At 37.5% G+C, this 26,020-nt stretch overlaps 1 protein-coding gene across 3 annotated transcripts in view; it reads right to left on the bottom strand.

The window, feature by feature from the left end:
- Nucleotides 1-26,020, bottom strand: part of Slc41a2 (solute carrier family 41 member 2) — a 79,227-nt gene that overhangs the window by 34,953 nt on the left and 18,254 nt on the right. For 2 of the 3 annotated variants that reach the window (XM_048356816.1, XM_048356806.1), the window contains exons 2-7: nucleotides 25,110-25,829; nucleotides 21,021-21,128; nucleotides 16,155-16,226; nucleotides 13,390-13,534; nucleotides 10,925-11,071; nucleotides 3,417-3,564 (exon numbers count right to left, since the gene is read on the bottom strand). In XM_048356816.1, the coding sequence (XP_048212773.1) occupies nucleotides 3,417-3,564; nucleotides 10,925-11,071; nucleotides 13,390-13,534; nucleotides 16,155-16,226; nucleotides 21,021-21,128; nucleotides 25,110-25,664 (1,175 nt within the window). In that variant the 5' untranslated portion in view covers nucleotides 25,665-25,829. Of the gene's footprint in view, nucleotides 1-3,416; nucleotides 3,565-10,924; nucleotides 11,072-13,389; nucleotides 13,535-16,154; nucleotides 16,227-21,020; nucleotides 21,129-25,109; nucleotides 25,830-26,020 lie in introns of those variants that run through there. The other variant, XM_048356824.1, reaches the window with a different exon arrangement.

The raw sequence follows: 26,020 nt of genomic DNA, 5'->3' as shown, positions 1-26,020 counted from the left end.
TCCTTAGCATCACTCCTAGTCCTTGCCAGTACTAAGAATTCTTTTCAACTTATCTAGCTGTTTCTTCTAGTGCTTAATTCTATGCTTCTAAATAACATGCTTTTAACTTCTATTTCTAATTTTTAATTTTAGACATTTTTCTAATTACCTCCTACTACAGGAGATGAAGATTAGTCTCATTCTTCCCTCCCTACTTAGGTCACTTCACAAATCTTTTCTTCCCCTATTCTGCCATTTGGGTTATAATTTATGATGAAATATTTAGGGTTGATTTCATGCACATATGAACGATAAGTTTTATTGTAACAATGGAATCATTGCTCACTACTTATACACAAAGTATATTAGATATTCTCACATGTACTTGTTTGTTTTGTCTTGAATTTATTTCACTTTTTAAGTCCTTATTCCTAATTCATCAAATGTATAAGTTAGTAAAATATTTCTCCATACAACAGACTCAATAAGTAATTAATTAATTCTACATCTGTTCATTCTAGAGAGCCCTATCCTTATGCTCATTGTTCTTCTGACAAATTTGATGGTGGTCTCTAGACATAAGGTCCAGCTGTCCTGTTGAATCTTCCCTGAATGTTGGCTCTTGGTCTCTACACTATTACCAAATCCTAGTATCTCATAGGATCCCACTGCCTGAATTTCCCCCCCAAAATGAACCATAGCTAGCACAAAATGGGATTCCTCATTCCTGTTTCACCTTCTTTCTTGATTTGGTTCTCACTGTGATAGGCCACATTCTTTCTCCACTGTAAATGAAAGGGAAAGTAAATTCTAGGAGATCATATTTTCTGATTTGGTCCTTGTGACTGTGTTTAATGTCCAAAACCATTTCCCCTTAGAATTTTGAAAAAAATCAATTTTGATATTGCTATGAGACATTACTGTTACTAAGTCTTTTAGAGGTGACTTCTTATTTCTCTGAAAACTTTTGACTTATAATGTCATGCTTTAATTTCATTTCCTCACACTTATTTTTCTTTCAGTGCAAGGGTTTGAACCTAGGGCCATACCAGTTAGCTACACCCCATCCCTTGGTTCCCTCATGTGCTAATTCATTATGTTGAAATATCTTTAGTGAGCCCTTTCTATCTGAAAATCCTGCTTATCATTTGTTTCGTATTTTTCCCACTCTTTGCTTTCTATTCTAATGTCCAGCAAAGTTCTTCACTCTTCCAATGTTTTGACTTCTTGTTATTTATATATATATTTTAAATTCTCCTAATTATAATCTGTTCTTACATTATGGATGCCATAGCTTCTTTGTCAAAGAACAGTGATCAAAGTGTTTTGAGATCTTTTGGGTATCCCTACACTGTCTTCCATGTTAGAAGCCTTTCAAAATCTGCTGATCCTTCATATGTACTCTTCCTCAAAGAGCTCTGCAGGGCACATGTGGGACTCAGTGTGCACATGGGTAAAGCCTATTGTCAAGTGGACCAGTCAACAATCAGGAAGGCTTGCAGCTAGGCCACTAAAAGACCTATAAGGTCAGTATCTGCCAGCTTTTTCTGATGATGTTTCCCCAGAGACCAACTCTCTAACCTTTCCCTGGGAATCAAGTCTGACTATGAGTGTTCTATGAACAAAAAGAGAGAAGTGGGGTGGGTTCTCACTATTCAGCATTTATATCTTTTCATGTAGCCCTCCTGATTTTCACACAATACTTAACTCACATGCCCTTACTGAGCATGCCCATTTGAGTGGTTCTGAATCATTTTTCTAAGAGAAGGGCATTCATCTGGGTGCTTAAGCTGGAGATAAGTTGTTAACCGATATTCTTCATTTTGGCTTTCAGAAAACCTCAATAACATTATTATTATTTTTTTTTTTTTGCCTGTCTGGGTTTCTGGGGTTCAAATCAGCTGGCTTCTATAAGATAGGTGATTTTTTTTTTTTTGGCCAGTCCTGGGTCTTGAACTCAGGGCCTGAGCACTGTCCCTGGCTTCTTTTTTGCTCAAGGCTAGCACTCTGCCACTTGAGCCACAGCGCCGCTTCTGGCCGTTTTCTGCATATGTGGTGCTGGGGAATCGAACCTAGGGCCTCGTGTATCCGAGGCAGGCACTCTTGCCACTAGGCTATATCCCCAGCCCAAGATAGGTGATTTTTAGCTGTTCCTTCTGCTTGTTCAGTTAGCAACCATCCATCTTATTCCTATCTTTCTAATTGTCTTAATCTCTCACCTGCTGTCTTCTCTGCTCCCCCGTCTGTCTTATGGTTTTATATCATTTTTATCCTTTTGCTGTCATTTTAGTAGTTGCAGGGAAGAAGAAGATAGACATGTCTTAATTTACCATGTGTTACAGGAAATTCATACTCTTTCTAGGTTATTTTTCATTAAATATATTGAACATCTTTCCATAGTAATGAAAATGTAATAATGTTATTTTAAATATCTAATATTACATTGATGACTACACTACAACTTATTTAACCAACATTTGATTACTGAACTTTAAAGTTGTTCTCTATTTTTGGTTATTGAAAACTCTGTTATAATGAGGGTGCTCACAACTAGATCATCTGCATGCATCCTTAACTATACTCAAAGTCAGAGTCCTAGGTATGATATGTACATTCCTCAAGCTTCTGATACTTACCTGAACAACTTAATAGCTCTGTTGAGGTAAAACATACGTAGAAATTATTTAGGGAGCTGTTTTTGCTGAAAAGCACTCACTTTTAACATAGGCCTACAAATTCCAAAGCATAACGAAAAACAAGACATATGCTTTACATCCCTGTATCCTTTACTATTGCCAGTCACCGTGTAGCTACCTTAGAATTCAGGAAGAAAGGGCTAATGGAGAAGCATCCTGTAACTGAGAGGAAGCTTTTTCCATTGCCAGGCAGCAATGACTTTCTTACTGTTGCAAGGTTTGGCCTGACCAATCCTGAGGTAAAGAGCCAACTTGGGCCACTCATCTGATGGCAGAACACACCTGTAAGTAATACTGTTTAAGAATTATGCACATGTCCCTTATCCTATTCCTCAATCTTCCCCTAAATGTAAAGCTCATGTAGTAGCATAAAGTTGGGCTGAAGTGCTCACTTTTCTTCTTTCTTGTGCTGCACAAATAAGCTTCCCATGTCTGTCCTTCACCACTGAATGTTTCTTTATTTGTTGTTTTGGGATGAGTAGCTGGAACTGATATGTAGAGTTTGGGCATCTGGCCTAGAATTCCATTACATACACACCATTAAAGTTCAATCATCAATCTGATAGAAGGAAGTTTAAAATTGAGGATCAAAAGAGTTTCAAGTTTTTCTGATTTCAATAACTCCTGAAACTAACATCTTATTACTGAGAGGATTATAAGTGGGCTCTGTACAATGGTTTATCCAAGAAATAAAAACATACATACCTGTAGATACAGTGTACATACACATTTAATACTAACCTACTTATAACCATGGCTGTTATGACAGGCTCCCAGCCTGAGTGCAGGACTGTCCTTGTGGCTGGATGCTTGGCAGCTATTATAATCCAGATAGGAGTTAGAGCCAAGAAAAGGACACCGACTAGTGGAGAAACGTAGTAATAGGTCTCTGAAATGCAGAAAAAGACATTTCACTCCTCTCATAGTAGCAAATCTAAATGATCAAGAATATAATTTAAGGGCTGGGGATATGGCCTAGTGGCAAGAGTGCTTGCCTTGTACACATGAGGCCCTGGGTTCGATTCCCCAGCACCACATATACAGAAAATGGCCAGAAGTGGCGCTGTGGCTCAAGTGGCAGAGTGCTAGCCTTGAGCAAGAAGAAGCCAGGGACAGTGCTCAGGCCCTGAGTCCAAGGCCCAGCACTGGCCAAAAAAAAAAAAAAAAAAGAATATAATTTAAGGGGCTGGGGATATAGCCTAGTGGCAAGAGTGCCTGCCTCGGATACACGAGGCCCTAGGTTCGATTCCCCAGCACCACATATACAGAAAACGGCCAGAAGCGGCGCTGTGGCTCAAGTGGCAGAGTGCTAGCCTTGAGCGGGAAGAAGCCAGGGACAGTGCTCAGGCCCTGAGTACAAGGCCCAGGACTGGCAAAAAAAAAAAAAAAAAAAAAAAAAAAAAAAGAATATAATTTAACAGAAAGGATGATTCTATCAAATATGTTACTTTTATATAAACTCAAATTTAGAACTATAGATAAGTTAAATTTTAAATATTATAACTGAAAACTAAGCTATTTATTCAACAGACATTTATTATGAAATAGCTACATGGCATACAGGGGAAAAAAACAACAATAATAGTATTCCTTTTTTAAAAATCAAGTAAAAAAAGCTACCATTGAACAGATTTCCAAGACTTTGTTATACTTCTCTGTGATAGATGCCTTCCTTGATCATAATTATTCCTTTCCATTCTTATTATACTTGACTATATAGAGAGAAAGCCTTCCTGCCTCACTGACTTCAAGCATTGCATTTGTCTTGTTTTGTAAATATGATTTATGCCTTTCTGGACAAAAATTTAAAATGTGCTTTTAGAATTGGCTTAGATTTTTGTGTGTGAGTGTGCGCGCGTGCGTGCGTGTTCACACATGAATGTGTATAAGAACAGTTTTCAGATATGAAACAGCCGGCATTGAAAAACCACAGTTTCTGGAAAATGAGGGAAGAAAGGAAGAAATGAAAGAACCTTATCTAACAGACCTGGTTTTCTGATCTGATGACTCATGCCTGAAATCCTAGCTAATCAGGGGGTGAGATCTGATCATCGTGGCTCAAAGCCAGACTCAGCAGATAAATATGCAAGCAGAAAGTAGAGGGATTTCTCAAATGGCAGAGTACCAGCTTGAGCAAAAAAAAAAAAAAAAAAAAAAAGCCAAGGAAAGCTTGAGGCTTTGAATTCAAGCCCCAGCACCAGCACACACACATAAAATGAACACTTCATGATGTTGCACTCACAATGTCTAGCATCCAACCAGACACTGAGTTTGTAATATTTGATCCCATTGAAAGACCATTAGACATTCTATTTACTTTACATAGTTCACTTAGCTCATACATTTTCAAGTACTTAAAGTAATTCTTATAAATATAAGAAATTAAACTTATAATGACTAAAGTTTTGGTAAATAGCCAATTAATATATACAGTTTGGTGAGGTTCCTATTTAACAATCACAAGAATAAGTCAATTTCTTAACTTAATCTTTTTTTTTTTTTTTTTTTTTTGTCGGTCGTGGGGCTTGAACTCTGGGTCTGGGTACTGTCCCTGAGCTCTTCAGCTCAAGGCTAGCATTCTACCACTGGAGCCACAGGGCCACTTCCTACTTATTATTAGAATCAGAACCCTAACGTAACTTAGTGGGCTAAGTTACAAGTAGATACAGATGTAGTGTCCTTTTAGTGCAAAGCTGTTAATTCCATGAGTTTGCTTCACAATTATTTTAGGCTTAATTCCAAATTCCCTTTAGTTGGAAGTTGCAAGCTCTTTAAACAATTACATCATCCAAGGCACTTTTGAGGATATTATTTATCATCAAGATTTCAAGCAGGATCTTCCTGGAGTCTTCTTGATAATGCTAATATTTATTGAAACTATTAAGGGCTGTCAGAACTTAAAGACAGAGTTGCTCTCATGACCTTTCAGCCTCCCAACCACAGGTTTCAGTGGAATGTTAATTCATATTCTACTGCTTCACAGAACTCTGTAGCCCTTACCCAGCACTCATGCTTGATTGTAGTTCATAGTGGTTTAAAGATCTTCACATCTAAGACTACAATTTTTGAATGAGGTAGGATATAATATTTTTCCATCAGAGACAGCAATTATTTAAAACAACACCTAGTTTCCTTGTTGCTCCCTCTAGATTTTCAATCATGCATTCAAAATGATTTTAACAAAAAAGTCATTTTTATTTCCTTCCATTTAAAGAAGAATAACTAATGCTACACTTACAAGATTTTATCCATTACCTTTTAGAAGATGAAAAACACAAAACAGCTTGGCACCAGTGGCTCATGCCTGTAACCTTAGCTACTCGGGAGGCTGAGATCTAAAAATCACAGTTTGAAAGTTCATGAGACTCTCATCTCCAATTAACTACTAAGAAAAAAAAACTGGAAGTGGAGCTGTGGCTCAAATGCCAGCCTAGGCAAAAGTTCATGAGATTCCCTCATCCTCCTGCCTCAGCCTCCGTAGTGGTGAAACTACAAATGTGCACTACCACACCTAGCTTTTGGATTTGTAAGCCCAACACATGTCCATATAGTTTAGTGTTAGAGCAATTCTGTGCTGCAAATAAAATACATAAAAGTGAAGAAAATCAGCACAGTTAAAGTGGCTCAAATTGCTCTGATCCATCTCTCAAACATAATTACTCTCTTTTGTGACTCATGGCTTTCACCTTTTAAAAAATATTATCGGTGGCATTTTAAAACTATTATTATATCATTTCACTAATAGCTTTTATCATTCTCATCCAAATTCTTCTATAAACTGCAGCTGCTATGAGTGACAATTTTTATACATTAGCTATTGCTGGGCAAATAGCAAAGCAAGAAGCATTGTATACTGCATGCCATTTTTTTTTCTAAATAGCTATTATACTTTCTCAGGAACATCCCATGCTAGAAATACTTCTAAACTAAGATGACATGGTGCTAAAAAGCACTCAGTACAGTGATGCTAAAGATAAATTTTGGTACTGCTCACATCAGTACATCAAGTCAGAAATACTCTGGAATGTCTTATGGATAGCTAGGAGCATCGATAGTCTCACAGGATAGAAACCACCAGTCACTGGCTGCTGCTACCTTAAGCCATCTTTTAATATTAACCTTGAAGAATAGGAAATCAAATGTTGTTTCTAGGGGCTGGGAATGTGGCTTAGTGGTAGAGTGCTTGCCTAGCATGCATGAAGCCCTGGGTTCCATTCCTCAGGACCATATAAACAGATAAAGCCGGAAGTGGCATTGTGGCTCAAGTGGTAGAGTGCTAGCCTTGAGCAAAAGAAGCTTAGGGACAGTGCTCAGGCCCTGAGTTCAGGCCCCAGGACTGGCAAAAAAAAAAAAAAAAAAAAAAGGAAAACAAATTTTGTTTCTAGATCTTTCCTACAAACAGAAAAGCTGATCCTTTTTCTTCATTCAGTAAGTATCATGTAAATAAATGAATTATATAGGCACATAGTTATAAATACTTGAGAGTTCCTTAAATCCTAAATTATGTAAACAAGAAGAGAGAAAGGGCATCTGTCACTGGGGTGGAGGAGTATTCAGTTACTGCCTCAATGTTGGAATCTTGTTTTAATTTGTTTTTTTATTCAAACAGGATGCAGACAAGGCTGCACTTGAACTCATGAACTTCTGCTTTACCTCCTGCTTTACAATCTAGAAGGCTTAGATTTTATAGATGTATACCAGCTCTCACAGTTAGGTTCTAATAGCTTTTAAAGACAGGTACATATTTAAAGAATAACTGAAGGGACATAAATATGCCTTTGTATTTCTCTGTAAAACATAAAAAAGTGTATCACAGTTTAATTCTCTATTTCCTTTGCTATTTTCACTTGAAATACTTCTCTTTTAGCATATGTTGCCATCTTTATTTTTCTTCAGGGATACCTATCTTAAGCACTTTAATTTCACATGGGTAGTCTCACATTTTTTGCCTGGACAAGCCTCAAAGTTCGATTCTCCTGCCTATGGCCTCTGATGTAGCTAGGCTCACAGCTCACATAACTAGCTTTTTTATTAGGATGGGATCTTGCTATGTTTTCCCTCTGGCTGGCCTTAAACTATCATCCTCCTAATCTGTTTCCCAAGTAGCTGGAATTACAGGTGGAAGCCACCACACTTAGCAAATATCAATGGTGCTGGCAAAACTGGGTCAACACCTGTAACAAACTAAAACTAAATCCCTATTTATTACCCTGCACCAAAATTGATTCCAAATGGATCAAAGACCTCAAAGTAAAATCAGATACCCTGAAAACACTGCAAGAAGGGATAGGAGAAACACTTGGACTCCTTGGCACAGGACAAAACTTCCTTAAGAAAGGCCTAGAAATGCAACAAACCAAAGAAAGGTTGAACAAACGGGAGTACATCAAACTGCAGAGCTTCTGCACAGCAAAAGACATAGCTTGCAAGATAAACAGAAAGCCCACAGATTGGGAGAAGATCTTTACCAGTCATATAATGGACAAAGGCCTCATATCTAAAATATATGCAGAATTCAAAAAGTTAAATTCCTCCAAAACAAATATTCAAAGAACCAACAGCCCCCTGAAACTTTTTCAAAAAAATAAACTACAGGGAATATTATCAAACTCGCATTATGAGGTCATCACCTTGATACCAAAGACATTACAAGAAAAGTATAGTCCGATAGCTCTGATGAATATTACTGTAGGTCCTTGATAAAATACTAGTAAACAAAATTATTTTTAAATATATATTAAAAAGATTATGCACTACAACAATGTAGGATATATCCCTGGATGCTTAGTTGGTTTAACATATAAATCAATCCATGTGATACAGGATATTAAACAAATAAATGCTGAAAATATCTTTGAAAAAGTTCAGTGCCTTTTCTTTATGAAGAATAAAAACTTTTTATTTAAAAATGCCTTTATTACAAATTTAAAAATCAGGGGAAACTCTTTTTCAAGTCCAATGGTCCTTTATTAGTTTTCTGTTTGAAAACGAATGGGTCTAACCATTGTTGAAAGTGGGGTACTGTAGCCCTCTACTTTTACTACTACTACTGTATTGTTAACACCTCCCCTTAAATCTGTTAGTAACTGCTGCATATTTTAGGTGCTCTTATGTTAGGTGTACATATTTATATAATTATTATATCCCCTTGATGAACTGATCTCATGAAACTTATTGCCCAGTCCTCTGAGCCATGTAATATACAGCTTTTGTAACCAAAGATATAGCTACCAAGAAATCCTCTGTTTACAGACTGCTGAGTATATTCAATATAGTTCAGAAATTAAACTTTGCTTCTACATAGGATTCTCACCAAGAGGAATACTGCTTAAATATGCCTGTTCGGAATCTTTGTATTGGGAATAAAAGTAACAGGCATCCAAGTGATGATCTTATGGGGCCCCCTAGTGCTCAGAATGCAGATGCCTTAGCAATTTCAACACAATGTTCAAGTAACTATGAAATCAATCTGTAACCTATTAAAAAAAAAAATCCTGAGCTGGGTGCCTGTGGCTCATGCATGTAATCCTAGATATTCAGGAGGCTGTGATCTGAGGGTCGCAATTTGAAGCCAGCCTGAGCAGGAAAGTCCATGAGACTCTTATCACCAATTAAATCTCAGAATAAGCTGGAAGTGGCACTGTGGTTCAAGTGGTAGAGTGCTAGCTTTGAGCAAAAGACACTCAGGGATAGCGCCCAAGCCCAGAATTCAAGGCCCATGACGGGCCAAATAAAAATCCTGTTGGGAGAATCACTAACACAGATGACATGTAAAAGACCTATTTTAGTTAATTCAACTTGAGTTACTCTGAGACAGCTTTAAGAAGTAAAAATCTAAAAAGAGCCTAAGTAATATTTAATAATAATTTTTTTCAAAATGCTAACATTCCATTTTACTTTATTCCTTGATCCAGTTGAAATATTAATGTGTCCCTATATAACACTGAAAATATTAAAAATGTTAGATAACGCATTATGATGAAGTTTTTTTTTTATTTCTATCTTCTCAACACTGTTAAGGAAAACCTCTCTCTCTTCCCCTTTCTCTTTCTTATCTTTTATCTCTTCCTATCTCTCTAACTAGAAAGGCTAGAGAAAGTGGTAGTGAGCATGTCTGACTAGCTTTCTCTTTAAGGATGAGCCTGTTGATGACAGGATTCTTCTCCAGTTCAGTCATTCTTACACAGTGAGGACTTTAATTGTCGAGTGGAATAAGCATAAGAAAAGCCACATTTGCTTACTAGCCATAAGCTAATATTTCAATCCCTATACTATTTCAACATCCATACCTAAATTATACAATAATTTAGAGAAGGAAAAAAATCAGCTTATCACTCCCAAAATAAAAATTAGAGCAAATTTAAGATTATCTCTTTAATAACGTAATTCTCATTTTGAATAGGAAAAAGTGGAGTTGAGAATTAGCCTGAATGCATTGAACACACATCATTCTTGTATATTGTACAGTGACAAAAGGCTATACTACGGTGACAAAATCCTATATTCAAGTCATTACCACTTACAGTGCTGTGCTTTACCTCAAGTGAATGCATCTGTATCTTCCCAGTGGGAAAAAGGTTCCCGGAACATGCACTTCAAGCCTTACTGAATAGTGTCTTTATGTAACACATTAAACAGCTTAAGGCAATTTTATACACTAACTGAAGCTTCTCTTGACATCTCCAAAAGTTGTGAAAATCATGGAATTTAGGATGTTCTCAAATAGAGCCTTTTCAGATATGCTCCGAGAACACATATTTGAGACTCTTCTTCAAACCAAATACTAGTTCCATATATGTATATAGAACTCATAGAAATATGTAAGAATATGAATAGATGTTTGCTTTTAGCCTGGCTTGTAAACTCTGTTGCTTTTTCCCCTGTATTACCGTGGATTTGTTCTCTTTTTCTTTTTTGCCATCTAAAAAGCTGAAAGCACAATTATATTTGTGTATCATTGATAGCTGTCCCACAATACAAATTTGCATTAAAGCAATTCATTAGACTCTATAAACACTCTATCTGTATTCATCAGGAATTATATACATAATAAGTCCATCCCCACACAGCATTCAGGATCATTTCTATGGTGTTTATTTCCCCTTTTGTTAATTGCCATGAAGCTACTTATTGGTATCAGTTTCCGACAAGGGAAAATAATCTCATTGGTAAATGGAATCCATAGCATTGCTACAATAATATTTTTAAAGAGACTCTGAATAAAACATTATAATTTAAAGCCAACTTACCAAGACATGAGTACAAACCCTGACTTATCCAAGCTAAGATGGCAAGAGTTATAAGGTCTCCAAAACTAGCAGCAATGGGTGTAGCAACATTATCTGGATTGATACCAGTCTTCTTTGAGCCAACAATAACTCCAACCATTATTATCCCTGAAAAAAATAAGGTTGATTACTTTTAATGCTATGATTCAGAAAATCATTCCCCCAAATAGTAAAATACATAGACTAAACAAACAGCATGTCATTTCTAGTTACTCAGCTCAGAGAAGCTGATTAAGCAAACAAGACACTTTTTACTGTAATGCTTTGGCAAGATGCCCTTCCACAAACTCCAAGGCAAGGTCATGGAAGATTTGAGAAGTTCAGTGTTTAATTTATAATGCAAAAGTTACTATAAAATAATCTTAAAACTAAAATTTTGAATTGAGCAATGTATATAATACCTTGGATATAAAGTATGTGTGTATCAAACTCAAAGATTTAAATTTTGATTCTCAGGTAAGGCATGAAATGTAAGGTGAGTTGTATTAATGTGCATAGTAACTGAGAAGACCAATAAAAATCTACTTGTTCATGTGTGGTACAGAAATGCTTGCTTTGTTTTATTTCTTAAAGTGTTAAAGTATTAAGAAACAGGAAGTAATTAAATTTTGAGTACTACAGTCCAGAACACAAGAAATAGTCTTTGTGAAAGATAGTCTTTCAACCTAAAATTTCCATGTATAAACCTGAAAAGGAAGAGAAAAATGTAATTATGTACTTGGACTTTCAGATCCTTAATTTTTTGAATCATAGAAATGGGAGAAAATGATGGTATCTATGGTCAAACCCAACTGTAAGTTCTCTCATAGCAGTAAGTTCATGAAGAGGACACAGAACATTAAAATTTTTCAATGTTACTTCATTTATGTGCTAACTATAAGTCAACTAAATATACCTATGGAAAAGATCACCACGCTTTGAGAATATAAGTGACTGTAAATGTTTTGATCCCAGCATACTCAGTTTGTAAATAATGAAATTGAGATCTCAGGGAATAGTGCTTGAATTCTTGCTTAAAGTCACAGAGTTTGTCATTCTAGAACAGTATAATTTTTGGCTTCATTTTGTTTTGTTTACTCTAACCCACAAAGCCCAATCTGCAAAAGTTGAATTTTTCTCTAACATCAAATAATGTCCTCACATTATATTATATTCAATCATTTTGGCTTACTTTTTTCATAATACCATTAAAAAGAGAAAAAAAGAGGCTAGAATGGCAGCAAAGTTTTAAAATTCCAACAGTAATCCATAAAATGTAATCATACAGAAATGTTATTTTCTAAATGAGTATATTTAAAGATCTATGTTGAGCCGGGTGCCAGTGGTTCATACCTGTAATCCTAGCTACTCAGAGTGAGATCCTGAGGATCACAGTTTGAAGCCAGCCTGATCAGAACAGTTTACTAGACAATATCTCCAACTAACTGGCTACATGGGTAGTATTCATACAAGTATCTTGGTCCCAGGTCATACACAAGATTCATTATGAAAATAACTAAAGAAAAAAGAACTAGGAATTTACTCAAGTGGTAGTGGTAGAGAGCCTGCCTAGTAAGCACTAGGCCCTAAGTTCAAACCACCCCAGTAATGAAAAGAAGGAAGGGAGGAAGGGAGGGAGGAGGGAAGGGAGGGAGGGAGGGAAGGAGGGAAGGAAGGAAGGAGGGAGGGAGGGAGGGAGGGAGGGAGGGAGGGAGGGAGGGAGGGAGGGAGGGAGGGGAAAGAAAGAAAGAAATCCAAGAACTGTGGTGACCCACATCTGTAATCCAGCATTTGGGAGTCTAAGTAGAAAGATAGTGAGTTCAAGACCAGCCTGGGTTTCATAGTGAGCCCTGCCTCCAAAAAGCAACAGAGTGTTGGCAGAGGAAGAATAATCTAGCTGAGAAGCTCATGTAGGGGGTAAGGGATAACCTAGTTGAGAAATTCTAATGCAAATAGATTTTTAATCTTCTATTCTTTCTCATTATAGTCAACAATATGCTGTATTTGTAATGCCACAGAAACAATGAAGGTATTTAATGGGTTTGGGGGAGGTTATGGTTTGTTTATTGAGACTTGAAGCTTTAAAACTATTTGATAGAAGAACAGAAATTATAAAAATTCGCCTACTAAAAACACTTATTACTCAAGCGACAAGCCAATAAGTTACCCTACATGTTTTCCAGAAAGGAGCTTCGGAAGGAGTTTAATTTACAGAAACAAATTCCCTGATCTTATTTGGAAACTATACCTGAGTGCCTAGAGCCAGGAGTCAGTGGCAAAAGCCTGTTTCCAGAAAGTTTTATAAAGAATAAAATGTAAATGTATCTAAAGTAAAATTTGAAAGTATGTAATAGCATTTTTCTGCCATTTTAATCAGAAAGAAGTACCACTTAAAAAGAAGTCGTCATCATGTAGGGAGATCAGCCATGAGGCATTTATTTGCTTACCCTGCAGAAGGGATGCAATGAAGGCGGTTGCCACGCTGCTGGAGCACAGAAGGATGGAGTGACTGAGGTAGTATTTCCCCTCTGGAATCCAACCCAGTACAATTGCTGCCACAGCTGCTAGGAACCCAACCACCGTTGCCTGAACCTGAAAATATTTTGATAAAATCCAAACCAATGAGTAATCTTTAAAACATATACACTTCTTATTACACAAACATTATACACAAGAAGTCAGGAGAAAATACTTATGGTAACTGGGCTATATTATCTTTTTAAAAAGTTTTGTTTTAGTTTTAATATTACTTCAGATAGTGGGCTCCCAAACCTGCCCTGATCTGCTGGCAGCAAGTATGAAAAAGGATCTAGGATTTTAGTAAAGCACCCAACACTTCCTGTTCACAATTTTAGTAGGTAAATTTTCTGCAGAGTAAACTTTTCCCAGCTCCCACCCACCCCTCCACCTTCTCTCTCCTTTCTTTTGTACACTAGTAATAGCTCCAACCAATTGCTACCTCACCAGCCGGCACCAGCGATGTATTGAGTGAGGTTGCTGCTTGGGGCTCCCTGTTTTTATACACCCTTGGTGGAGTAAGGCAGACACAAGCACTGGATCGCAATAGCTAGGACCAGCAAATCCCTCTCTCATGATCATGCAGACCAATCAGGATGAGAGTACAACCAGGAAAGGGGGGCACTAGGAATGAATATGCTATTAGAGGCTGAGATGGAAACTGCTAGATAATATGATGAATATTTTTATACTACAACATAGTTTTAACTATGGGTTACAACTCTCATTAAGAGTTGAAGATAGTGGGCTGGGGATATGGCCTAGTGGCAAGAGTGCCTGCCTCATAAACATGAGGCCCTGGGTTTGATTCCCCAGCACCACATATACAGAAAATGGCCAGAAGTGGCGCTGTGGCTCAAGTGGCAGAGGGCTAGCCTTGAGCAAAAAGAAGCCAGGGACAGTGCTCAGGCCCTGAGTCCAAGCCCCAGGACTGGCCCAAAAAAAAAAAAAAAAAAAATAGTTGAAGATAGTTAAAGAATACAATTAAATATATGTTCAAATTTTTATATATCATTTATAGTACTCTAGTGGGAGGGAGGTTTGCCTGGCTTTAGTCTTGTTTTCTTTTTATTTTGTGTGGTGGTGGTAGTGATTGAACTCAGGACTATTTGCCTACTGAGGCAAGCACTCTATCACTGAGCTACATCTCCATTCCAATTGTCAGCTGTTTTGATTATCACCTCTACATATCTTCAAATAAGTTTAAACCAAAAGGACATTAAATCTTCTTTAACATACTATGACCTAAAAGATGAAAATGAAGTCCAAAAAGGTCACGTAAACTGGTAAAAGTTATAGAGGTGGTAACGTAGCTATGGTTAGATCCCAGCCCTTTTTAGTTCCAACCCTGCAATTTTAAAAGCAATTGCATGGATGTATCTTTGAAATGCATTATATGAGAGCTGAACACTGCTACTATCTCAGTTTTATGTCCTAGCTGAGCTAACCTTCCCTAAGCTCACATTAGCTAGGCAAGCACAAAGGATAGCAGCAGTGTTCAGCTTAGAGTTGGGAGAATATGGAGGAAGCACTGAAGAAACATTCACCTAAGATCCTGAGATTAGAAAGTGCCATAGATCATATAGAATTCATGGTCAGGTTCATATGTAATCAGTAATTGAATGTATTCAATAATATTAACACTAATAACTGGGGCTGGGAATATGGCCTAGTGGCAAGAGTGCTTGCCTCATATACATGAAGCCCTGGGTTCAATTCCCCAGCACTACATATATAGAAAATGGCCAGAAGTGGCGCTGTGGCTCAAGTGGCAGAGTGCTAGCCTTGAGCAGGAAGAAGCCAGGGACAGTGCTCAGGCCCTGAGTGCAAGGCCCAGGACTGGCCAAAATCAATAAATAAATAAGTAAAAACCACTAATAACTTAACAATTAAGGGAAACAAAACAAATGGCTGGCAAAAATACATAGAAAAGAGCTCCATTTAAATGAACAATATACTTAAAAAAAAAACCACGTAAAATAAGTGGGGCATAGCAGTGTATGTCTATAGTTCTAGCTACTTGGAAGGCTGAGGCAGGAGGACCACTTAAGTCTAGGGGTTTCAAACTATTATGAGCAACATAGAAATTTTATGTTTCAGAATAAATAAGTACCATAAAAGTATTAAGAGAGCACCTAAACAATAAAATGTTAAACAATTGTTTGTATAAATATTAACACAAATTCTGGGTTATGTTCTATTAGGATGTATTCTTATATTTGTCTATTTTTTCATGCTTGGAAGAACTTGACTAGTTTCTAGAAATGTAACTTTCAGAGGTCATAAGTACCCAGTGATATCATCTTTTTTTTTTTTTTTTTTTTTGGTCAGCTGTGGGGATTGAACTCAGGGTCTGGGCAATGTCCCTGAGCTCTTTTGCTCAAAGCTGATGCTCTACCACTTGGAGCCACAATGCCACTTCTGGTTTTTGAGTGGTTAGTTGGAGATGAGAGTCTCACAGGGACTTTTCTACCTGGCCTGGTTTTGAACCATGATCCTCAGATCTCAGCCTCCTGAGTAGCTAGGATTACAGTCATGAGCCACTGGCACCCAATTGATATCATCATTTTTTAAAGATATTCAGTAACTATTTGGTGTTTTCTGAAATAATTAAATGGTAAACTTCATGGTACTAACATTTACTGCATTCCTACAGTTAACACTAAGGCCTATAAAGAAGTCTTGCATTACTTACCTGCTTTAACGCCAAATTGCCAATTATTAGGTTCCACTTTTCAATGGGTGAGTCCATTTTCCCAATGTTTACCTGTGAAGGAAGATATTTCCATGAATCCAGTAATCTATATGCTATCTGCTCTGTTTAAATAGCCTATTATGTTTCAAAGTATAAAATGAGTCTTCAGTCAATCTGACAAGTGCAAATTGTACTTTTAATATAATTCCTATTTCACTACCAGAGTGGTATCTAACATTGAGCATGGCTGAGACTTCTTTTTTCACTTAACTAGCTTTCAGATACTAGTGGACCTGTTACCATTATCCATCTGTTTGCAGAGTTGTTTTAGAACTAACATCATCAACTATGATCTTAACATGCCAAATCTGTGTATTGAGGCCCAGTAAAAGTAATTACATAATCTTGAGCTGTTAGCATTTAATTCCATGTTACAACTACTGTAATTTGAAAAATTATTGACCAGAAAACAAGATATAAACAAATCAGTCATTTGTACATAGATTGTATTTTAATCATTACAAAAATCATTAGCAATTAGAATACATTCAGTTCACAAATTTTGGTCATGTACTTCAACTATTAAAATGTATATGTTTCCACTAAAGTGAAGGATATTCTCCAGAATGAGGCTATTATTCATATAGTCAGTTGCTCTATAAACAACATCATATTTCTCTACCTACGATCCAAAAGGTATGTATCTAAATGTGCCAAGTTTTTCTAATGCAGCCACTGGAATGCAGTAAATGTTCATTAGTAAAAATTTTATACTGAGGTTTATTTCAATTATTCATTTATTTTACCATCGAGGATTTCAAATATATATATATATATATATATATATATTTTTTTTTTTTTTTTTTTTTTTTTGGCCAGTCCTGGGCCTTGGACTCAGGGCCTGAGCACTGTCCCTGGCTTCCGCTCAAGGCTTAGCACTCTGCCACCTGAGCCACAGCGCCCCTTCTGGCCGTTTTCCATATATGTGGTGCTGGGGAATCGAACCGAGAGCTTCATGTGTAGGAGGCAAGCGCTCTTGCCACTAGGCCATATTCCCAGCCCCCTCAAATATTTTTTTAAAGTCGACAAGTGAATGGGTAAAGAAGGAGCTAAATAAAGTTTCTGATTTCTGGGTAGTTTTTTCCCATGAGCAGACTATTCAATCAAGCAGGGTAAGTGAAACCTCAACCTTTCCTCAGTCATCTTGGGAAAAAAGATTCTGTTCAGTTGTCTCCTCAAAGTATACAATAAATGCAAATTCTGAGCTTTCTCAGTATTTCCTGAATAATTATTTGTGCAGTCTTAAATTATTGTAGCACTAAAAGTGTGGGGCTCTGCTCAAGTGAGCAATAACATAAAAGATGTTTAAAAACTGAATCTACTTTGGGTTTAGAGTTCAAAAAGCAGGCAGAGGAAAAATTAAGTGTTATTTTTAAATAATTTGTAGGAAGATGTCTATAGCTGTACAAAGCAATCTAAAATGATTCCATAAGCCACTGCACAAAGTATAAGAAGTCAGCACTCCAGAATTGCTTTGTGAGCAAACAGGGTTTTTAGGAAGAAATCAAGGAAGGTGGGGTGATAGAAGTACAATAAGGTTGTTGCTGCACCGGCCTTTTCTAGGGTCCAGTGCTATATTCCTCAAAAGCCAGTTGTAGGCTGTAGTCTGTCCATGACAGGAATTTTACTAAAATTTGAAGGGCTTATCAAGGCAGAAGCCACTGCTTCTGATAGGAAGTCAGACATGACAAGCCTCTAGCCTCTGCTACAAGATACATATGACAGGCTTTGAAGCCCTGCTCCAGGGTTTCAGGTCATTTCTCTGATTCTCCTTTACTTCTGCAACATACTTACATTTGTGTAAGCTTCATTTCTGCTACTTTTTTTTTTTTTTGCCAGTCCTAGGCCTTGGACTCAGGGCCTGAGCACTGTCCCTGGCTTCTTCCTGCTCAAGGCTAGCACTCTGCCACTTGAGCCACAGTGCTACTTCTGGCCATTTTCTATATATATGGTACTGGGGAATCGAACCCAGGGCTTCATGTATACGAGTCAAGCACTCTTGCCACTAGGCCATGTTCCCAGCCCTAAGCTTCATTCTGCTACTTAATTCCATATAGTTTCAGCACATTCCATGACTCTGTTTTCTGAGCTAAACCAGACTGGAGTACAACTTTCAAGTGTTAAACCTATCTGTATTATAAATGAAGATCACATTCTCTATGCCCCTTCCATGAAGAAGTCTGAATGAACAACCTTTTAATATAACAAAATGATTTCAAATTAAAACAATGTATAATGTAAAAGAATTTTAGAAGCAGATTTAAAAGTAATAATAAAGAGAAATTATCACTTGGGAGAAAACAAGTATTGTAAAATGTGCACTGAGATTGGGTGGGGTTATGGCAAGACACAGAAAATCAACTTTTTCCCTCCTGTCATGTACCATCTATTCTACTGTCCAGTAATTTAGGATGATATGAACTCATTAAGTGTTTTCAGAATTGGAGAGGGAGAAGCATGACTATTTTCCCAAAAGCTTTTGAAGTTCTACTTTTACAAGACTAATTGACCTGATGGTACTTAGCCAGTCACCAAGACATTGTAAAGTGATAAGATAGGAGGGCATGATCTGATGAAGACTTTGCAATAATTTAAATTAATCTTAAATTATTAGGAAGAGGCTAGTAGGTTGCAGAGACACCAACGAATTTGCTCATTAAGATACTGATTTAACTCTGAAAGTATTTTCTTTCAGTTCTTTGAACATATGCATACCAGTTGCGTGGAATGACTCAACATTGGGCCCACTGGGAGTCGCTCTTCATTGGCTAGATGTGCATCATGCTTTGGGGTGACACTTTTCTGTTTCTTTCCATATCTAATGTTTGTTACAAAATGATAGTGTTGATAATATGCTGCAGTGACTCTGGATACTATCAATGTTCTTCCCACAGTTACTGTGTATTCTTCCTAGCAGGCCAACAACTTTCTTTGACTCAAATGAGACCTTCTTCCACAGTGCAGAGCAGTTCAGCTCCCCACCTGGTTCTTCTAGCTAGCAGTTCTTGCTTTTTGCCTAGCCTTTTGGGGATAGCTTGGAGAATACTGCAGCTGAGAATTTATGCTCAGATTGGTGGGTTCATCCTCATGAGATTCTTCCATCAACTTCTACCTGCTATGTTAGCTGCAAGTTCTGGCATCTAATAATTTCATAATAAAATTTCACCTTTCTATTACTGAAGATATTCACAGGCCACAGAGGCACTCATGTCAAAAAAAGGGAGCCAGCACTTCAGTCTTTCAAGCATCTAAGTTTCTTTTCATACACGGCTTACTATTATACTTTTTTGATGGCTTTAACCATCACTTGGTTCCACAATGGCAAATCTTAAAGGAGTATTATGGTGATATAATGATACCCTTTTGCAGCTCTAAAACAAATTCTGACAGTGGCAGTATTTTTAAACATGTTAAACTCTTAAACCTCTTAAAAGATTTAAAACTCTAGACCTATTACTTTAATATAGTCAAATATAATATATTCTAAAAAATAAAGTAAATAAGAAATGTACTTACAAGAACATTCATCATAAGCTAGGCACAATGGCTCATGTTGCAATCCTAGATACTTGGGAGGCTGAGAGTGAGAGGATCTAGTTTAAGGCAATCAAAAGCTGGGTACAATGGTGTATGCCTTTCATCCCACCTAAGGCTAAGGTCTGCTAAAGTCAGCCCAAGCCAAAACAACAACAACAACAAAAGTTCATGAGACTTTGTCTTAATGGAAGAAGCTGAGCATGTAGCTCACACTCGTTATCTCAGCTATAGCAGGGTAAGTAAAATAAAGGACTGCAGTACAGGTGTGTATCTAGGCAAAATAGAGACCTTATTTCAAAATAACCATTATGTAAAAGGGCTGAAGGTGTGGCTCAGCAATAGAGCACCTGCCTAACAAGTGAGAGGCCTTGGGTTCAAACCACCACCAAAAATATAAAAGAATATATGTCATATTGTTTTTATAATAGCAGAACATTAGAAAGATAGATCAATCGATATTCAGTAATAGATAATGAATTAAATAAGGTAGCATTATATGACATAAAAGCGCATGGCCAAAAAACATAATGATATGGACCTACATTTACTGACACAGAAAAACAATCATGATATATTTTGAAGCAGGAATTACACGTAATAAAAAAGAAGATGTAGGATTCCAGTTCTTTGGGGGTACATAGTATGCACATGCATTATGACATACTTACTATATATAAGTACAGATGTTCAAGTACAGAGAATTTTTTTGGAAATACTGGGAATCAAATACGGGACCCTGCCTATGTTAGGCAAGCATTCTATCATTGAGCTATACTCCTAGTCAATTAAGAAAAAGCAAAACCAAATATTAATAGTAGTTGTGTCTAGGTAGAGAAGCAGGGGTAGTTTTCTCTAGGTAGAGAAGCAGGGGTAGCTTTCGATTTTATTCTTTCTACCTTTTCTTTCTTCTCTTGTTTTCACAGTAAACATGTATTACATTTACATCACAAAAGGTTTAAGTACTGTTCTACCAGCCATAGTATCATAGAGACTCTCAGTATCTGCCTTACCCCATATCTTAAACATGACAGTAATTGCTAGAATGCTTTGAATTAAAGGGGGCAAGAATATTACTTCTTCCGGTGATAAAGTAAAGCCTGTAAAACCAGATTACAGCCTTGAGAGCTTCAGAGTATTGTAAGTCAAATCTGTTTAGCATAGCTCCTACATTCAGAGAGAAGAAAACAGCCTCTTCCTGACACAAGCTCTTCTGCTTAAAGAGAAACTAGCACGAGTGATTTACATAAACTGAGGTAGGAGAAAACTTACTGCAGTGGATAATCTGGATGCCAATGTCATTTCCAAATTCCCTTTGAGGCCGAGAAGAGCAGGAACTAAAATGAAAACTTCGGTTACATTTTTGAATACTTCCCAATGCTGTAAAAACATGAAAACAAAAGTTGGACCATCTTTTTAAAAAGTGCTTAAAGCAAAGACATTTTTAAAATATGATAGTGCTATTTTTTTTTTCAAACTTTGCATCTAGGTTTTGAAGGAACTAGTGAACTTTCAGCTTCACCTCAACCATTCGACCTCTGAAGCTCTAAGTTACTCAAGAAGACTCAGTTGGAGAGATAGCTGCCATTCTACATCCACATGCTATATAAGCCTAATTTTTTTTTTTTTTTGCGATGCTGTGAATCAAATCTAGTACTATGCAGCACATGGCAGGAAAGCATTTTACCATTGAGCAACATCTCTAGCACTTGGGGGGTGTGTGTGTGTGTGTGTGTGTGTGTGTGTGTGGTGTGTGTGCATACATGCACGCCAGTTCTGGGACTTGAACTCAGAGCCTGGACACTATCTCTGAGCTTCTTTTGATTAAGATTAGTGCTCTGAGCTATAGTTCTACTTTTGGCTTTTTGGTGATTATTTGGAGATAAGATTCTTAGACTTTCCTACCTGGGCTGGCTTCAAACCATGATATTCAGATCTCAGCCTCCTGGGTAGCTAAGATTACAGGCATGAGCCACCAGCACCCAACAGCACTTGTTTTATTGAGACAGGATCTTCCTTATATATAACTCAGATAGGGTTATAATTCACAATGCCCTGCCTTAGTTTCCTGAGTGCTAGGATTACAGGTGTGAACCACCACATCCAACCTTATAATAGCAAAAGTTAATATAGTTAGTGGTTAAGAGCACGCTAGTGGTTAAGAGCACAGGCCCTGGAACCAAATCATCTGGATTGGGGGGCTGGGGATATGGCCTAGTGGCAAGAGTGCTGGCCTCCCATACATGAAGCCCTGGGTTCAATTCCTTAGCACCACATATACAGAAAACAGCCAGAAGTGGCGCTGTGGCTCAAGTGGAAGAGTGCTAACCTTGAGCAAAAAGAAGCCAGGGACAGTGCAGTGACCCAAATCATCTGGATTAGAATCTTAGTTCCAACACTACTTACAACAGTGGCATTATTATCTAATTTCATAAATGTAGAAATAAAGGTTCCAAGAAGTTAAATGACATTCCCAAAGTCAAAAGACAGGACTTAAGGCTAGGTATGATGGCACATACCTGAATTCCAGGTATTCAGAAACCAGAGATTCAGAGTTGAAAGCCAGCTTAAGTGGAAAATTGGTGAGACTCCATCTTAACTAATAAAAATGTGGGTATGAAAAAAAAAATGTGGGTATGGTGTCCTGTGCCTGTCATCCCAGCTACATAGGGAAGCCTTCATAGGAGATCATGGTCTATACAAGCCTGGGCACAAAAGAGAAACTCTATCCCCAAAATAATTAAAGAATAAAAGGGTGAGGGTATAGCTCAAGTGGTAGAGCACTTTACCTAGCAAATATAAGTAAGACCTTGAATTCAAACCCCAGGTTTTAAGAGTAGACCTCAGGAGTTCTAAGTAGTCCCATGTTCCGACTCCTATTTTAGGCTATGGGGATAAGAAGGTAAATGAACACAGGATAATGAAAACAAGTCCAAAATGGAAATCAAATATGTGCCTTTAGGCATAAACCTGACCTATTCAGCAGGGCAACCCACGTTATCTTTCAGATCTTAATGTGTTTGTGTATAAAATGAAAATAATATCCGCCCAGTCTAGCCATCAGAGATACACTGTGACAATGAGAGTAGCAGACAGGAAAGTGCACTCTGAACTGAAAGAGAATGGTAATATCTTAATAACACAAATGACATTTAACAAATAATAAGAAGAGGTGATTTTCTCTGTAAGAAACTTTATGAACATATTACCTTCATGCCAAAAAAGTAACACAAGCATATATCTAGTCACTAACACTAAGACAGATGAGTAAAAATAAATCTGTTTTTTCCAAAAAAGGCTGTTTAAAGAAATACTTTAGCAGTTGGGGATATGGCCTAGTGGCAAGAGTGCGTGCCTCATATTCATGAGGCCCTGGGTTCGATTCTCCAGCACCACATATACAGAAAATGGCCAGAAGTGGTGCTGTGGCTCAAGTGGCAGAGTGCTAGCCTTGAGCAAGAAGAAGCCAGGGACAGTGCTTAGGCCCTGAGTCCAAGCCCCAGGACTGGCCAAAAAAGAAAAAAAAAAAGAAAGAAATATTTTAGCAATGCGTATCAGAACAATCTTCCTTAAAATTTTGCTATGAAGAATTCATAAAGGAAATCCCTCCAAGGTCCATCTCAACTAAGGATGTGCCTTACAACGTATTGGAGAAGGCCAGGCATAGTTGCCATACCTGTAATCCAAACAACACAGGAAGTGGGATGGAAGGATCTTGGTTAGAGGACAACTCAATATGCAGAGATGATAGGGATGATGATGATGATGATGATGGACACAAGTGTAATAAAAGCTAACAACCTCTAATTCTCACTGGTTGCCACAGGCAGTTTTCTTTAGACCTAATTCACTTAATCTTCATAATGAATCTAGGAGGTATGTAGTATTTTTAAAAATCAAATCCTGGACATAATTCAGGACTACATTTTACCTGTCATCATTTTAAGACACTAACCTACAGGGCTCAACTTTAGAAGCATGAAAATCTCAGCCATGTACAAGGGCTCATGGCACCTGTCCTAAGTGTTATAGTCACAACGATAGGCACAAAAATAAAGAACTGTCTCAGCAAGGCAAAATTTACTTCTGCAGAAAGGTGTGCCATCAACCAAAACTGGCAAGCAAGCACACAGAGCAGGCAAGCAGGCAGGCAGGCTGCCCTCACTCCATCCCACATTGCTTAGATTGGTTGAGCTCAGGCTCACAGTCTACTCATGAATGGCTAGTTTGAACAGGGTAAAATAAATGTATATAGTGACTTCAAAATAAGGTTAACATTCATAAGTAAACTCAAAATATACCCACACCCTCTGCTATTTCTTGAACAGTCTGGGGTATGTCTTAATTCCATTTTGAGAAGAAACCAATTTAAGACAAAACCTTGCCAGGCCCATGGCTCACACCTGTAATCCTAGCTACTCAAGAGGCTGAAATCTAAGGATCACGGTTTGAAGCCAACCCCAGGTAAGAAAGTCTGTGAGACTCTTATCTCCAATTAATCACAGAAAAAGCTATAAGTGGTGTTGTGGCTCAAATGGTAGAGTGCTAGCCTTGAACAAAAAGGAGTTCAGGGATAGCACTCAAGCCCAGAGGACAAGCTCCAAGACTGCAAAAAACAAAAAACACATTACATTTCAAAAACCCTTCCTAGGCGGAGTGCCAGTGGCTCACACCTGTAATCTTAGCTACTCAGAAGACTGAGATCTGAGGATCACAGTTAGAAACCAGCCTGGATGGGAAAGTCTGGAGACTCTTATTTCCAATTAACCAGTAAAAACCTAGAGAGGGAGCTGTGGTTCAAGTAGTAGAGCTCCAGCCTTCAGCAAAAGAACTGAGGAACAGCACCCAGGTCCTGACAAGCTCAAAAAACAAAAAGAAAAGAATAACCAAAAGAATATCCAATGAATATCCAATGTCTTTTTAAAAATAAAGAGAAATTATAATTTGTATAAACTGGTACAAACTTTGGAAAGCAGTTTTAAAGTATCTACAAAATTGTACATAAATACACATATTCTAATACCCAAACATTTCATTTTTTAATCTATGAAACTATGAAAGTAATAATTAAGTATGTAAACATATGCTTAAAAGGATATTTATTAGAACACCAATAATAAAAATGAATTTTGGTATACACATACAATGTAGTATCAAACACCCATTTTAAATTCTAAAAACCTTTGTGGAACTGGAGATGTAGCTCAGTGGCATAACACTTGCCTACCATGCAGGAAGCCCCAAGTTCTAGCCCTGACTCTGCAAAAATAAAAAATGTCTGAGATTCAAAACCTCCATTAAAGCATTTTAATCAGGAATGGAATGATTAAAAAGATAGTGCAGTTAAGGATGCAAACTCACTTGAACTATATCCAAAACCATGCCGGCCGAAACTGTGCCAAAACCAGCTAGCAAAAATGGCACAAGAATCTGCAATGCCATGATGCCACTGGATTCCTTTGGTAATTTGGGAGTTGTTTCTATAATGACATCATCGCCACCTTCACTAGACAGATCTTCCTCCCGTAACATGGCAGTACTTTCAGAAGCCTCCCTTCCATCACAGTAGTTGTAGTTAGCGTAGTCGTCATACTTCTGGCTAGAGCCTGAAGGTGTATGCCCATTATTGCCATGGTAAGGTTGCTCAGAGAAACTGTGATACTCCATGTGCTGCTCAGATCGGTTACTCAAAGTCTGTGCTGCATTTGATAATCCATCTTGCCAAATGCCACTTGTTCTTTTGTGCCTATCTTCCTGGTTTTTCTGGTAAATTACTGGGACCATACTCAACACTAAGTTTAAGAACTTATCAGATTGAATTGTATTTAAATTTAAAGTCCAGTCTACCAAACCTCCTCCACTACTTGGACCATCGCTTGTTTTATTAGTAATAGATCTTCCTTTGCTATTAGTCATATTGTCATCACTGAAATTCCTGTATTCTCAGATCTCAAGCTTCATGAACCATTGGAGATGAGTCAGAACCATGCAAACACTTGCTTAATAAAGCTGTTGACTTCATTGTACAGAAAATGACTCCACTACCAAAAGATGTTTACAAGTTCCACAGATGGATTAGATCTGTAAAAAGAGGAAAAAATAAATTAAAATTTAAAACTAAGACTAATTTGACTCAATATAATAATAATATTATTATAATATTGAGGTCAATAGTAGAACACTGGCCTGGCATGCACAAGGCCCTTCTAAGCCAGAACCACACACATACATACACACACACACACACACACACACACTCACACACAAATGAG

This window comes from Perognathus longimembris, chromosome 1, assembly GCF_023159225.1.
Source record: "Perognathus longimembris pacificus isolate PPM17 chromosome 1, ASM2315922v1, whole genome shotgun sequence".
NCBI classification, from domain to species: domain Eukaryota; kingdom Metazoa; phylum Chordata; class Mammalia; order Rodentia; family Heteromyidae; genus Perognathus; species Perognathus longimembris.
Note: the sequence above shows the minus strand (reverse complement) of the source record. Positions and strands in the feature narration are given on the sequence as shown.